Source organism: Telmatherina bonti (assembly GCF_933228915.1).
Source record: "Telmatherina bonti genome assembly, chromosome: 4".
Lineage (NCBI taxonomy): Eukaryota > Metazoa > Chordata > Actinopteri > Atheriniformes > Telmatherinidae > Telmatherina > Telmatherina bonti.
In genome coordinates this window covers 7,754,021-7,770,391 of record NC_136622.1, presented here as the reverse complement: position 1 = coordinate 7,770,391, position 16,371 = coordinate 7,754,021, and the positions used below count along the sequence as shown (strand labels likewise).

Below are 16,371 nucleotides of genomic sequence, written 5' to 3'. Positions count from 1 at the left end.
TTTGCTTTGACTGACAGGATGTCGATTCATAAACTCTGTGGTCCACTGCTTACACCTACTGGCCGCTCTAAACCAGTACAACCAGTACAACCAGTACAACTGCATCTACGTGCAGTCAATATGTTCAGCAATCTGTTAACTTTCATCTATCAAAGTTCTGTTTGTTGCTTCCTAAAGAGTAGTTTTCAGTTTACTTTTTCTGACATGAGCTGAATTATTTAGTGATGAGAGCTTAGCAGTGTGGAGATCATGTTCATTCATTCAGTTTCCTAACCGCTTCATCCAATTCAGGGTCGCGGGGAAGCTGGAGCCTATCCCAGCAGTCTGTGGGCGAAAGGAGATCATGTCACGCCTGTTTTGCATTTTGATTTCACTATTTTTTCCAGGACATTTGTGTTGTTTTTATTGGTTGTTTTAGTGAAACTGAATCGTCCTCATTTGCCTTCAAATCTGAAATGTGTGGTTGAACTCTGGTTGAACTCTGCTTCCAGATCAGATGTGAAGCAGAGTAATGTTAAGTCCAGTTAAACTGGAATGCAGAGGGCCTCCGTGTTCGTGTGCACGACTTGTGTTCACTTCTTTGGTCCAACTTCATTAGACTTTAAATGTTTTCTTCATGAGAAGACGAAACTGCTGCACTGCTTCCAGAAGCCAAATCCTTTCTCTTCTGATTTCTGCTGGAAAATTCTTCCATTTCCAGACAACTGAGTAAAAAACAAACTCATGTGAATATCTCACAACATCTTTAATAAATAGAAATATATAAAACCTTTAAGTTACAGCAGTCGCAGGAGAAAGTGGTCTCGTCTACATTCACCATGATTTGAAGGCCAAGATGTGGAAACTCCACGTGGAGTTTTTAATCATCCCGATGGCAGATTTAACATCCGGCCAGCTAAATATTGTACTTTTTTACACCTTTTTAAGATGTTTCTTACGTGTTATAAGATATTACCATCAGCAGACAATGCTCTGACCCACAGGTGTCAGACTCCAGTCCTCGAGGACCGGTTTCCTGCAGGTTTTGGTTGTCTCCATGCTCCAACACACCTGACTCAAATTAATACACAGGTTGACAAGAAGCTGCTGGATCCATTTGATTGGAATCAGGTGTGTTGGTAGAGGGAAACAACAAAAACCAGACGGTTACCGGCCCTCAAGGACTGGAGTTAGACCCCCTGCTTTAACCAGGAAGCAGAAGAAACCAGACTAGCAAGATGAGCCTGAGCTCATCTTTTACATGATGGGATGAGAAGCTGTGAGAAGTTAGCAGGAGGCTAGCAAGATGTGAAGTCACGAGTCATCCAGGAAAAAGACTTTCTGCAAATCCAAGTGTTAGTTGCAAAGAGTAATCAGTCGTCTGGCCGGCAGTGTGCAGCATCTTCCTCTGAATTAAAAGTTCTATTATTATAATTAATGTTTAAATTAAATATAACTAAAAGTCTGAAATGACTTCATCTGAGATTAAATGAAAAAATATATAAATTTAAACTTTTTCAAGTTAAATAAAAAACTTTTACGATGTTTAATTCATTTAGATCCAATATTTCCAGTAAATATTCAAACATTCCCAAAGCAACATGTTTTTCTAATAAACAGACCCAGTAAAACCAGTTGTTTCCAGTGGTTTATTGGTCCTAGACAGAGGTGTATAATCCCAGTGCCATAAAGTAAAAGTCTTGCCATGTTCTGTGCATTTAGACCAGGCGTTTCTACCAACAGGCTGATCTACCTGCAGGTGAGCTGAGATGACTACATTCAGCTGGTTTAGGAACTGGTTGGAACTGCTGCTGGACTGGACTTTTACTGTCTGGGAACTGGATTACAGACCTCTGGTTCTGGTTTGTCCAGGTTGGGTTCATGGAAACTGTTCAGTGAACGTCTCTCTCGGCTTCTGAACACATCCAGAGAAGCCAGTCGGATGCAGTTAACATTGTTTTAGCACATAACAAGCTAACGTTTACATCGCTAGGCTCAATGCTAAAAGAGATGATAACATTAGCGTTCGTATTACGGTAATAAACCTGTCCAGGTGTGTCTGAAGGAGCACATTGTGGAACCAGCGCAGTGGATGTTGCAGTTTGCTTATTTTTATGCCATAAAGCAGCAGCAGCAACGGCTGTGCAGCTAACTGCAGCTGCCACAATTTCAGCGTTAGCGACAACCGTTTGTCTCCCTGCTGCAACACACCTGACTCAGACAAGCTCTGCACATGTCTGCTGAACAAACACTGGTTTGAATCAGGTGCGTTGCAGCAGGGACACTCTGAAGCCTGCAGAACATGGAGGATCCTGCGCAAAAGCCTGAGTCCAGACATGCTAACAGCTAACAGCCAGCCTCAGCTAACTTCTTCTCATAGCTTCCCATGTCAGGGGTCAATGTGGGCGGGGCTTGATTAGCACATTTCCTGAGGAAGGGGTGGAGTCTCTGCGGAAGCTTCTTCATGGTCTCAAACGTTCGGAGCAGCACAGACCAGTTTTTTAGACTCAAACGTAAAAAAAAAAAAAAAACTTGCATCAGATTCAACATTTTTTAACTTAATTTTTCCCAAAATGGTGAAAGAAGTCCGGACTTATGATCCGGTGAGGCACTGCGTCCGGCTTGAAGCCCCGCGGCGTGCGGGGTCAGGTGTTGTCGGTGAAAACTTGTCCCAGGATGGCGAGTCGAGCGCTGAACGGCTGGACGGGACAGGACAGCAGGGGGGGCGTCCTCTTCTCTCCCGGCTTCAGAGCAATGCTGTCTGACTGGGCGGGGGGAGGGTCCTGGGCCTCTTCAGCTGGCCGTTTTGATTGGCTGCCAGCTTTTCCTCTGGGCTGTGATAGGCTGAGAAGGAGGTCCCGGAGCTCCTGGCGTTCCTGGGCGTGGCGGCTGCAGCAGTAGAGCGCCGCCGGGTCCAGAGGATGAGCCTCCGTGTTGAAGATGAACGCCCCCATCCCTAAAACACACTGCCCGCCCTCCCCACCTTCCTCCCAGGACCCGTCCTCCTCCATGTCCCCGCCATGCAGGAAGTGGGACGGGTCAAAGAGCAGATAGAGGTACTTGACGGTCTCTGCGAGGAAGAAGGACTCCATCCGGTTGTCCAGCTGGTGGTCTCTCAGGTCTTTAACCTGCAGGAGGAGCAGCGGGAAAAAACCTTCAGACAGTTTTCTGGGAGATCGGCATGCGACACCCGACGCTCAAACTTACGCTGGCGTATCCGCACGGCGTCTTGGCGATCTTCTCTATGGACTCCAGAGCGTCCAGGCCCAGCTGCAGGTAGGTGTGGTCACCTGTCGCCCTGAACAGGTACATGGCGCTCTCAATCAGCTCTGTGACACACACACACACACACACACACACACACACACACACACACACACAGAAGGTCGGTGTGTTTGATGTTCATGCAGATACTTTTCAGGACCATCATGGTGACGGTACCATGGTGACGGTACCATGGTGACGGTACCATGGTGACGGTACCATGACACTCGGTTTTACTGAACCTGCTGCGTCTTTTGCTTTAGACTGTCTCTAAAACCTCGTTTTCCCAGTTTGTTAAATGGTCCAGGAAGCTGACAGGAGACACATGGCTCCGCCCAGAATCCCTCTACGCTCAGCTGGGGTCGTTTCAGGGACGAGTTGCACCTTTTCAAACAAAGAGCTGGGGCGGCTGTAGGTCAGGAGGTACTGAACAGAACAGACACTGAGCCAAGTAGCCCCTCGATGTGCCTATCTAGGTATATATGTAAGTCGCTTTGGATAAAAGCGTCTGCTAAATGACTGTAGGATAGAAGAGTTTCAGCTTCGTCCATCTGGGCCAAGGTTTTACACCCCCCCCCCCGGTGTAAAACCAAACGTTTTAAGAGCAGTGCAGTTCTAACGCTTCAGAAGATGTGACCGTGCTGTTTGTTCGTGTTTGGGAGCCATTTTCCCTGATTGGATGAGAAGGCGCGCTCAAACGAGGTGTGAAGAGATGATGTTTGATGTGTTTGCAATGTTTTTGATGCGACTGTACATCATGTCTGTAAGCCAACTCAGTTACCTGACCTGGATCTTCACACCCTGTCCTAAACATCGTGACACGTATCTGTCGCGTTTTCTCTGGAACGTGTTTGTAATCGCACCTGATTTTTCCTGCCTCCAACCCAGCATGTATCTTCACAACGGCTTTATGTACAACGCAAGTCTCTACAGAAAGCTGAGAGGAGACATATGTTGCTGTCTGATGACGCAGTAGGAGGTGGAAATGTTACCTCCTAAAAGAAAACCACCTTCCTTTCAGCAGAAACCAGAAGAAACGGCTCGGATCAGCGAGGGAAGGATGAAGAAATGTCTGAGGAGGAACAGAAGCTAAAAAAGTCAACCTGAGTGTTTTAGTAGAAGTGTAACCAGGTAAATATCTCAGGAAGCCATCAGCTGATGATGATGATGATGATGGACAGTCAATCATCAGGAGACTCCAGGGAGAGACCCCACATTCACCTTAGAAACATCATGAAGGTCCAGAAAGACGTGAAGCCCAACAAGAGAGAATACTTCTATAAAACCTTCATCGTTACTGAGCAGAAAGTCAGAAAAGCTAAACAAAAACAAAGAAAATCACACAAAGATGAAACATGGAGTCAACTTTCTGACCAGTAAAAGAACAGCATAACAACCTGGAAATGAGAAAAACTCCACAGCTGTGCCCTCGTTTGTTCACATCGTACAAGTACACGATCAAAGTTTTAATATTTAGCCTGTTTACATTACAGCTCATAGATCTGAAAAGGAAATATTTAGTCGCAGGTATAGCGGTGAAAATGACACATTATGGTCAGAGTCAAGTTATTTCACAAGTACATACAGGTACATTTCCACGTGTACCGTAGTAATCCTGACCACCTGAACCGACTCGACTCAAAACAAACTGAAGACAGAAAAGATGGAAATGTTTTATGCTGGAAAATACTAAAAGAATGAGGAATAACAGCTACATTTATAAACATTCATTATCCTAACCCTTAATCCGATTCAGGGTCGCCCTGGACAGCTGGCCAGTCCATCGCAGGGCACATTTATAAACACAGAAGGAAATAAATATGCAAATGTGCCTCGCCCACCCCCACCTCAGACTTCTGATCACCCAATCAGCAACCGTTGCACGTTTCAAAGCTAGAACTGGGATGAAAAGAAGCCGGTTTCTCCTGAAAGCAGCTGGTTTGTTGGTCCTACCTGGTCTCAGAGGGTACCCTTCTCTCTTGTCCACAGTGTAACCCTGAGGGATGCTGTAAAACTCCGGCAGACCCCCAAACTGCCTCCACACCGAGTAATAATTCTGGAAAGTTCTCACGGCGCTGTCCAGGTCCCCCAGCAGAGACTAAAGGACAAAAAACCCACAAAGTCAGCGAAGACGGTGTGATTGTCGGGTTCGTGTCCTGTCCGGGTTTTTACCTGCAGGCCGGGCCAGAAGGCCTCCAGACTCTGGAAAACCGGCATGGAGACGGTTCCTTTATGCATCTGCACCCACAGGTACCAGTCGTCGAAGCGGGTGTAGTTCTGGATGGCCCGGTCGAACGCTGAGGACACACGACAGCAGATGGAGTGAAGCCGCTCTCTGCGTCAGCGAGCAGGGTCGGGTCAGAACCAGCAGCTTTACCGCGGAACATGCCGAGCAGCTCCTCGTCCTGCAGCATGATGGCTCCCTTCACCAGGTACTCGAAGTACGAGTCCACTCCGGCGCCGATGCCGGCGTCCTGAGCCACCCACTTGTTGGACAGGACGTCGATGTGGTTCCCCACCTGAGGAGAGGCGAACAGAGCTCAGACGGGTCCAACGCCACCGCGGGGACGTTCACTGAACTGAGGTGGCGAGTTACCAGTCCGATGTCGGACCTGGTCTTCCACAGCGCCCTCAAGGCTCGGCGGGCGGCGGTCTCAAATGTCGGGTCTCCAGTCAGTCGGCTCAGGGTGGCGAACTCCAGGATGAAGGTTCCCACGCCGGCGGTGCAGGTTACGGGCGTCTCGGTGGGACTGACGCCGTGCAGCAGGTTCACCGTGCCGTACGGCATCCCGGTCGGAGTCTGGAACGCTGGACAGATCCAGATGTGTTGGCGTGACCCAGAGACCAGAACCAGACTCCTCCCCCAGAGTCCTGCAGTCCTCTGGAGGAGGAGCTCAGGATTTCAGAGGCTCCGAAATGGAGAGACGGGTTTCCAAGTCCATCGATACGCAGGAGGAGTATTCAGCTGGACGCCCAGCCAGGAGATCAGCTTCATCATCATCTTCATCCCCACTGTGATGATCAAGCTGTTCCACGGCTGACCACAGGGGGGCGGTAGCAGATACCTGAGCGTCTGATCAAATCAGCGCGATTAAAAACAGCATTTCTGCAGTGAGCCTGGTTTCTGACTGCTGCTCAGTTTAAAGTTCCTGCATGTTCAGACACAGAGCTTAACGGGAGAGAAGGCTCCACATCTTCACTCGACGGTTTCACTCAGCCAGGTTTCCAGATGATTCTACGCAAGCCAACCGTTTCAGAAACTCGTCTTCTTCCCTCTTTTATTCAGCCTTTCCACCAGGTCATCCTGCCGAGGTTACAAACCTGGACGCTCCATGAAAACGCGCTCAGAGGCCGGACGGAGGGATTATATCCACCTACTTTTTATCCCTCCAGCTGTCCTCTCACACACGCTTCAGGAAATTACTTTTTGTCTCCAAAATCTAAAAAACTCAGAAGGAAAATTTGCGAACCAAGAAAAAAATTCTTTTAAGGGTTTCTGTTATCATGTGAAGGTGAGTTTTACACGTCATTGTGTCATGTTGTCACTATGGTTACAGTTAAATTAATTACATTTCATAGCAGCTGTGACCCGACTTCCCCACCTTCCCAGTATCTCCTCCAGTGTGTGTGTGTGTGTGTGTGTGTGTGTGTGTGTGTGTTCATACCAGGCAACAGCTTCCTGGCGGCATCCTTGGCCATCCTCAGCAGTGGTCCTGAACAGGGCCAACCAGGCTCCAGCTCCATGCCAGCTCTCCCCGCCAGCAGGTGGGCTGAAAGCAGACCTCCCACCACTACACACACACACACACACACACACACACACACAGACAGATGACCTCTGACCAGAAAAGTCCCGTCAGGATCGGAGACACAGACCTGTTTCTACCTCTGATGTTGGTTTCAAACACCGACGCGTTGACGTCGATGTCGAAGTCCACGGTGTCCTGCAGGAGCGTCGCCACGCGCTGGAACTCCGTGTGGTTTCCTAAAACCTTCAGAGGAGCACGTTTCCACGTCACTTCATCACATCTGAACGTCTCCACATCAAGGCGCTTTGCGTCAGACTAAAGGTTCGTACCAACAGCGTGTCCAGAGCGTCGATCAGCGTCAGAGAGAAACTGTGGAAACGAAGCGGAGAAACACGTTTCTGTTGGAAAAGTTCCAGACGGGGAAGAAAAAAATGGTTTAAATTATCCTTATTAATATAAACATCATTTATGGTGGCTGTGATGTCACTGCTCACCTGCCCCAGGTGTCCTGTCCGTCACAGGTGAGTGGGCGGAGCTCATCGTAAGGGAAGGCGTTGTCTAGGTAACTGTTGTAGGCGTGGTAGAACATGGACTTGATGCGCTGCCTGAGACATGAAGCGGGTTAAAGAACCACGTCGTTCTGCATCAGAGCAGCGTGGTGATGAAGAGGAGGGTACAGGTAAGGCGAGGTGATGAAGAGGAGGGTACAGGTAACTGGACAGGAAGAATGAGACCAAATAAAACCTGAAACTCTTCAGGTTTACAAAGTCTCGATGGTGGCGATGAATAAATGGGAAAGTTATAAAAACTTTTCCTGGGAGGAACATGAAGGACTGAAACATGGACATGATGGATAAAGTTAAGGATGAAAACTAAAACCTTTATCCACTTTTAGATCTCACCCTCTTATAACATAAACAACATAAATAAATAATAATCTAAAGGAAAAATACTTTATTTTTTTACACAGTCTGACCAGAGTTAAAGTTTAACAATTCGACGCTTTAGTTCTTGAGGAAAAACATGAAAACAAAGCAGAACATAAAGTTTCCGAGCAGAAGCTCTGCAGGAGACCACAGTTTACCTGATCGCAGCCATCTCCTCCCCACTGAACTGATGAGTCGCTGCGTCCTGCAGCAGCCACAGCAGCAGCGCCGCGCACACGGGAGCGCGCATCGAGGCGCGACGCAGACAGAAGGACAGACGGACAGGATATTACCAGAAGAGTCCAAAACAGCTCGGAAAACCAGAAAACAGGAGGGTTGTTGTTGCTTTTGTTGTGTAGCTGTCAGGAACCAGGAAGTGGGCCAACTGCGCATGCGTCATCCCGTGTGCTGACGAATGTTAAAAGGCTTGATTTGATTGGACGCTGCTGGTGACGTACTGACTATCAATGGTGACGTACTGACTATCAACATGTGGTTCTTCACTCTTTTATCTTGACTCTTTCATCTTTCATCACTAATCAAGGTTTAAAAAAAATCCCGAGTGGGTTGTTTAGTTTAGGGTTAGTTAGGAGGACAGCGCTGACGTCCTGACCAGGGTCAGATTAAAAGTGCACAGGTCCCTAGGGCCAGAGTGCTCCAGGGCCCCCCTTCCCCACTGCCACATTGTAAAAATTGTGAATAATACGCTGTTAAAGGACATTTCTAACATCTCTCATTTAGTGGTACCAACAGAAATACACTAGACACTGTGGTGTAACTATCTGGCTTTTAAAAAAGAGATTTTATGAAATTTAACCAAAGAAAGACATTACCTTTCAGCAATACGTCAACAGAATTCATTCATTCATTATCCAAACCGTTTCATCCGATGAACATATACATATATATATATATATATATATATATATATATATATATATATACATACATTACATACATACATACACACACACACACACACACACACACACACACACACACACACACACACATATTATACACATTTATTTTCTCCCCGGGATGTCGACATCCTGGGGAGAAAATGAAAATGTTTGCGAGACTTCAGACAGTTCTGCTGCGAACAAAGCGTCCAGATGGAAAAACCCGGCCGTCTTCAACAAAAAGGCTTCCGGGGATGTTAACACTTCCGCCCAACACTAATACGCACGTTTTAAAAAGTGCAATTTCCGGGTGATGACTTCTTTAATCATCAGATTTTTTTACATGATTTACATACCACACCTGTGCTGTGAAGCAAGATGGCAGGCACATCGACGTCAGTCTGTTGGGAGATATGATGGTCTGGGATATGTACTCATGCATCTCAGCAGGATTTACTTAGAACAATCCTAAATTTGGTTCATATGCTGTTTCCACATGTTAGATTATAACACCACTTTAGTCAGCAACAGCAACATAAAATTTTATATTTTATCATGAATTTATCTTCTGTTGTCAGTTGTCCTAGCCAATGCCACTGAGAGATTTTTAGCAATAACATATAATACTAAACACAATACATTTATATTAATACAGTACTAATTAATCTGATACAATTTAATCTTATGCCATATTATTATCCTCCTTCCTTTGTGTGCGACACAAGGTGGTAGTTTTTCAATACACATGATTATTTTCTACATGAAATCTCCATCCTGAAGGTTTTCTCTCTAAATCGTACTTCTCTCTCAAGCTGTAAAGCAGCGATCAGAAGGGAACGCCTGGCGTTCAGCCTGGCATTTAGACCGAAGACGTGGCATCAGTACCACCGACGTTTTGAATCAGTTACGTTGTTTCCGGTGTCTCATTGGGCGTACAAAGGGTCACACGTCATCGGTCATGTGACATGAGAGCATTGATGCAGACTTTTGGGAGGGGCAAGTTGACAAATAAGTCATTAAAAAGTGTCAGACAAGTCTTAATATTTAATAAAATTATTAATATAAAACCATTTTTCCAAATCCTGGTCTCAAGTAGCACTGCCCTGCATGTCTTAAGTCGAGTTTACACCAGAAAGACAAAAGATTCTTGGAAAACTGTCAGCTCACATCACACATCTGTAGACGAAGGGTTGGAGTCTTTAGTCTGATATTTTACAAAGACTGGGGAAAAAAGACGGACAGACATTTTTATTAGTCTCCCATATAAAAACAATCACATTTCCAGCAGATATGAATTTAAATCAATATCTACATATAATTCCAGAGTAAAAGATCGAATAAAATACACGATGGCAGTACTGGAGTCTGATGTGTCTGTAACGACTCAGGAGATGGAACCCAGAAGAACCAGAAGACCACAGGACTGGGTTAAAGATTTAGTCAATAACTGGGGTCGAGGAAGCAGGAAGCCAACTCAAGAAGGGCTTGAAGTCCCCTTAGAGCAGGGGTGTCAAACTCCAGTCCTCGAGGGCCAATATCCTGCAGGTTTTTGTTGTTTCCTTCTACCAACACAGCTGATTCAAATCAAATGGATCCAACAGCTTCTTGTCAACCTATTTATGAATGTTGGTCAGATGTGTTGGAGCATGGAGACAACAAAAATCTGCAGGATACCGGCCCTCGAGGACTGGAGTTTGACACCTGTGCCTTAGAGGATCCAAACTGGATCCAGCTGGTGACGACTGGAGGGTTAATGAAATGGAAAACAGGGAGAAGCCAACTCCAGGGAGATATGTCCAAGAAGGAAAACAAGGAGTTCCTCTCATCTGAGATTATTGAGGGTTTGTTTAGTATCCAAAATCCAAATCCAAAAGCCAGTCCAAGGTCCATACACAGAGTAGACACACGAGGAAGAGGTATGGAAAAACGCTGGGCAGGCAGGTTCTCGGGAGAAGGAGAAACAGGGCAGGAGTACCAGGTGATCTAGAGCGTTACTTACAGCTGGAAACAAACAGAGATAATCTGACAATCTGGCAACCAACAATCCTGGGCCCGCTGCTTAAATAGAAGGAGGCACAGGTGGAAACCATCAGCTCATCAGCCCAGGAGGATGCCTTCAGGGACAACTGGGAAAGATCATGACAGAGTCTGTATGATGGAGTGCAGGTTTTGTTCTCCCCACTCGTTTCCACAGTCTATATTGACCCATCTAGTGACCATCAATGCTCAATACTTTTCAATGCATTGTGGGTAATTCTGAGTGCACTCTTTTCTCTCTGGACATTTTAACACTCTTAGGAGATGACGTGACCATCGTGTAGGGTGGTGGACATTCAGACACAGCCAGGGTCTTTTCGGGGTTCCATAGGGACACATTTGGTGTAGGTGGTGACGTAGGTGGTCGCTCCGCCCTGTCACCGATTCCCACCACTTAATTTCAGCTTCTTCAGACCCTGCCATTTATAAAAACTGTTGAGCTGAGGCGGCAACAGCAACCAGAAGATTGAAAAGGCTGCAGATAAATGGACCAACAACGAGGTCAAAGCTCTTCCGGCGATATTTACATCAGAGGATATCAGAGAGGCTTCGAAGGCTCACAACTAAAATAAAAAATTGCAACAATATGGTCTAAACTAGAGAAATCAGGGATTTATCCCGCTGCAAAGTAGTGCAGGGAGAAAATACAGAAACAGGACAGAAACACATAAAGGACCACATCAACCAGAGTGGGGCGAAAGAAAAAAAAAAACAGTAAATAGTTTCAGACGTTGGACCTTGGGCCACTGACCTGCATACTTTATGCTGGATCAAGACTCCAGCGCCGGGATGTTGGAGGCAAATCGGTCATTAAAACTCGCCATGTTCAGAAGAGCTTGAAGGTTCATTTCTAAACAAGTGTGCTGACATAGGTCACCAGTTTTACCATCTTTTTAAGTTTGATATGATTCTTATCAATGTTTATTTTATCATTTATATTTATCATCCTGGATACTCCTGCTGCCACCAGCACGCCTTGCCGCCATTGTCCAGGTCAACGCAACACTCATACACTCAAATATAAACAGATCATCTCTGTTACTTATACTCAATTTTTTGTTTCACTAAATGGAAAGAAGGAAACTCCCAGAGGGCCTCAGAACAGCCCACAACAGGCTCATTCATAACTGCTAGATTGCATTTTTTTAAAACATTAAAGTCCTGATAAAATGACTACTAGAACTATTGACGATTGAGAATGTTTCACGAATATGCATGTACGTAGCTTTTATTTTTCCCTATTCGCTTGTATTATTGTTACGACCCAGCAGTCTAGGGGTAAGAGCCGCAACATAAAACAAATGTGCCAGACCAAAAAGTGTATTGGGCAACTTTATTGTCCCACCGAAAAATAAAAAGAAATCAATACAGGCCCAGTTGGAAGGGCAGGGCAACCAAAATATAGAACAGAGGTGGTTCTAAACACAAACAATCAAACACCTGTAAACTCAAGTCACTAAATAGTCAAAACAGCAAAGATCAAAAGCTTCACAAAAACCAACAATATGGTAGACAAGGCTGTAAAACCAACAACCGAGAAACCCAGTCTCAAGGGGGCAAGCTGCAACCACCACACAGCTGCCCCAGAATGAAGAACATGGCGCTCTTTTATCCTGATTGGAAAGGTGTTGAATCCTCATTGGAGCAGAGGTCAACCACTCAGAGATGCCGACGAGACCAGATGATGTGGAGGATCCAATCCAAGCCAAAGGGAGGCCAGATGGTTTCCAGGCTGAATGAAAATGGGTTGATGGGCAATTAGGGGCAGCTGTAACATTATATATATATATATATATATATATATATATATATATATATATATATATATATATATATATATATATATATATATATATATAAACATGTTAGCTTAATTAGCCATCATTCATGTTTATAAGTGTTTGTATGCTGAAATTTCTGTACCTTCAGTTACTGGAACCAGCCACTGGGGCATAAAGCCAACAACATAGCTTCTAGGATATTCATGGACACACAAACCCATCTGCGCCCACACGTTATTACTTTGCTCTAGTTTCTTAATTTTTAAAAAAATCTTAATTAGGCTATTGACAATTTGGCATCAGCCTACTGGTGAAGCTGACAGGTACAAATGCTTTGGTCCGTGGGAGGATGCCACACTGATGTAGAGCGCCGTGATTTTATTTATTATTTTTGTTTTATTTAATTTAAAAACCTCTTATTTTAAACTGTTCTTTTTTCTTTCTTTAGTTTTTATTAAATTTAGTTTGGTATTTAAATAGGAGTCTACATCTTGTTGTAGCGCTTCTAACTTTTCAAATGACTGTTCCCACTCTTCATTATGAGACATTACTATCCGACAGCCAGCCAGGACAGGACCAGTAACAGCAGCCTTGTTTGTTTCACTCTCAGTCTGGTCTGAAAACTTGCTAAATGTAGAGACAAAGTTGGCACCACTGAGTTTGCTGCGGAAGGTAAACAATGTGTTCCTGTATAACCATGAATGATCATTTCTTATTGTCAGGGTTTTAACAGTTTAGCCGAGTCGTGCTGTGTTTCATGCAAATGATGTCTATGTAATTTTATTTCCATATTCAACTGAATTTCCTGTATTCCCTCTGTTTTCTGATGAAAGAAACTCTGTTCTTCGGATACATATAAGCTAAAACATATGAATAGTCAAAGCAGGTTTATTTGCATCGCAGACTTCATGTACAAGGCAGTTCAAAGTGCTTTTAAACAATAAACGCGTTGCAGATTCCGTACAGAAAGCAACTAGTAGCAACAACTATAAAAATCACAATAAAATCCTTGTGAAATTACAAATTAAAATGATAAAAGTAAAGAAACTCTGGTCCAGGTTCAATGATGAGATTTGAAGTGATGTAAGAAAAGGAATCCAAGTTAATATTGTGTGTGTGCAGGTGTGTGTGTGTGTGTGTGTGTGTGTGTGTGTGTGAAATTTAAATAAAAAGCTAAATTAGCTTTGGTTTTTTTGGGTTTTTTTTTTCCTTTATCAAGACAGAGCTTCCTCAATCCCATTGGATGCATGTAGCATTTTTATGCAGGTTAATGATGATTCGCTGTGGCGACCGCTTCAGGCCGACAAGCCGAAAGGGAAACAGCGACAACATGCCGGTTCATCATGTTTATGCACCTGCATGATTGACGTGTTTGAAGTCTGAAAATCACCTTCAGCCTCGTCTGTCTGGTCATTTTTTCAGCATTTCTTCAGCAGCATTAATGTGGAGAATTAATCTAGAGGAGACCTGTGCTGCAGTGTTGCAGGAAAGTGAGGATACCTGCAGTGAGGACAAGACAGAAGAGAAACTTTAGGAAGCAATGGATGGGCCTGCAGCCAGTAGAGGGATGAGGACGAGCTGTGGGAAGACTAGGAGGAAGAGAGTCCATGATGAAAGTTTAAAAAATGAGGAAACCTTGTGGTCTCCCACTAATGAAAAAGCCCTTTTTGTGGGTTGTATTTCAACATATGGATGAGCTAGAGGAGCACACGGTCATCACACACACAAATTTTCACCTCTTTTCCTTATTCTGCATAATTCCAGAAGAGGGTGATTACCCTCATGGTGACATTCAGATCAAATAAACCCCTGTGGATCCTAAACATCAAACACAGAGACGCTTTCCTCTGTCAGGTTTTCTTCAATAAATGCTCACATCTCCAAAAGTAATCATGTCTCAAATCCATGTTCCCACTTATTAACCTCATCAAGATTGTAATAAATTAATCTAGATATTCCAATACTCATCTTATTCTTCATCTTAGTCAGGCCGTCCTTTACTCCCGACATGCACTAAATATAGCCTGTTGATTGGTTAGTGGGAGTAACATGCCTAACCATGGTGTGTAGTGAGGTCTCCTCACTCAAGTTAGTCAGTTTCTAGTTGGATGTTAGGCTCTGCAGAAGTCTGCTTATTAAGTTTTGTTTCATTCTGTTTCTGTTCATCTAAGTCCTTTACCTCAAACAGAATGGACAATAAACTGTGGTTGCTTAGCTGTAACGTTGTTAAACAACAGGCACAAGCATACAGCTGTATCCAGCCTTAGCCCTGATGAGAGCTGCACTCTGCAGAGTCGCCCCAGGAACATGGAACAACAAACGTTCCACCTGACACAAGTCTGATGTGCGACATTTACATGTGACACCCTCAGACTTCTTCTTAAACAATGTTCACGATGCTCTGACGTCAGATTGGATACTTCTGTAAATGTCACAAAAACAGGAAGTGATGTCACTTTTTTTAAACAGATTTTCAGAAAATGTGAAGCCAAGTTATAGAAACTAAGTAGATAAAGCTTTGGGGTTGGATTTTTTTTTCTGATCAATAGTATCAGTAACATATTCAAAATATATCATAAAAGAAATGTTCTGTCTTTTATCATCAAATCATTGTACAGTTGTTATGTAGTTATCAGTGGATAAGCTGAGATTCTGGTCAAATAAAAATGATGAATCCAAGTGGAAATGACTTTATTTTATCCTGGACAAGTAAACAGGATCAGTCAGTCACAGAACCTCGGGTAAAGTTCCACAAGCAAGGACTTCCTTACCCACAGAAATGTTCATTTCAAGCCGCTGCTGTAAGAAAATCTGATTAAACACGATCAAAGTCACTTCTGGAAGTTCAAGGAGTCATGTTAGCGTCATGTTGCTCATGAATTTGACCCACATGTAAATGAACCAAGTTCTGGAGAAATGAGAAAATCTGTCTGGATGTCTGGAAAATCCAGTAGGTCGTAACCTTAAGTTCACTGTAAAAACAGATATTTGAGCCATGGTATGATTCAGAGATTTCTTGAAAATGATTTAATTTCCAGCCTGTTAGAGGATGTAGATGGCCCGGGTGATGTCGAGAGATCTGGGAGAAAGAGTGCTGACAGTCTGAACCAGTGATGGTGAATCGTTGGAGGGCAGACAGGCTGCACAGAGTTGTTGTTTCCAGATCCGCAGCTCTGCCAGGAGTAGAAGATACCAAGTTGGTTGTTATGCTAGAAATGATTCATGGTGATGATCACTGCTGGAAAAACACGGGGAGCTCAGGAAAATCCTGTAGGTAGGTTTCTGGAAAACACAGACTGTAAAGTTCCACAAGGATACAAGGTATTCTGAGAAAACACAGGAGGGCTTGGGTTTACCACTGGACTCAAGCATTGCAGGACTGGCAGCCAGCTCCAGATACAGTGATCACTAATCCTCCGTAAGACAGCACACCTGTGGAAATCACCCTCTAGGAAAAGACCCACTGGCCCCCTCTGATGGAACCTGAAAAACACTACTCCCAGATCCCTGACAGAGCTTTTTGTTTATTTCATTTTTACATGCCTTGTTCAGGCTCACCACATGTGACTGGTTTCCTTGTTCCTAAACTAATTATTTTCATTTTGGATACTGTAAAAAAAATTACACAGGGACTGAACCAGCATGACCATTAGTGAGCGAGAAAACCAGCAGCCATTACAGAATATGAAACCCAGTTACATCTTGTTCCTTTGCTCTCCAGGCGAAGACGGAC

The 16,371-nt window shown here is 44.4% G+C and overlaps 1 protein-coding gene across 2 annotated transcripts; it reads right to left on the bottom strand.

Annotated features, from left to right (window-relative positions):
- Positions 1-802: 802 nt before the first annotated feature.
- edem2 (ER degradation enhancer, mannosidase alpha-like 2) lies at positions 803-8,278 on the bottom strand. Of its 2 annotated transcripts, none has more exons than XM_079238404.1 (11): positions 8,077-8,278; positions 7,487-7,597; positions 7,322-7,361; positions 7,130-7,235; positions 6,909-7,034; positions 5,840-6,051; positions 5,621-5,762; positions 5,416-5,540; positions 5,197-5,341; positions 3,187-3,308; positions 803-3,107 (listed from the first exon to the last, which is right to left on the bottom strand). In XM_079238404.1, exons 1-11 carry the CDS (start codon positions 8,166-8,168, stop codon positions 2,625-2,627), a joined length of 1,704 nt encoding a protein of 567 aa, XP_079094530.1. In that variant the 5' UTR covers positions 8,169-8,278; the 3' UTR covers positions 803-2,624. The 2 variants fall into 2 exon arrangements, with proteins under 2 accessions (XP_079094530.1, XP_079094531.1); XM_079238405.1 differs by having other exon boundaries at positions 7,487-7,706; positions 8,077-8,181.
- Between the last annotated feature and the right edge of the window lie 8,093 nt (positions 8,279-16,371).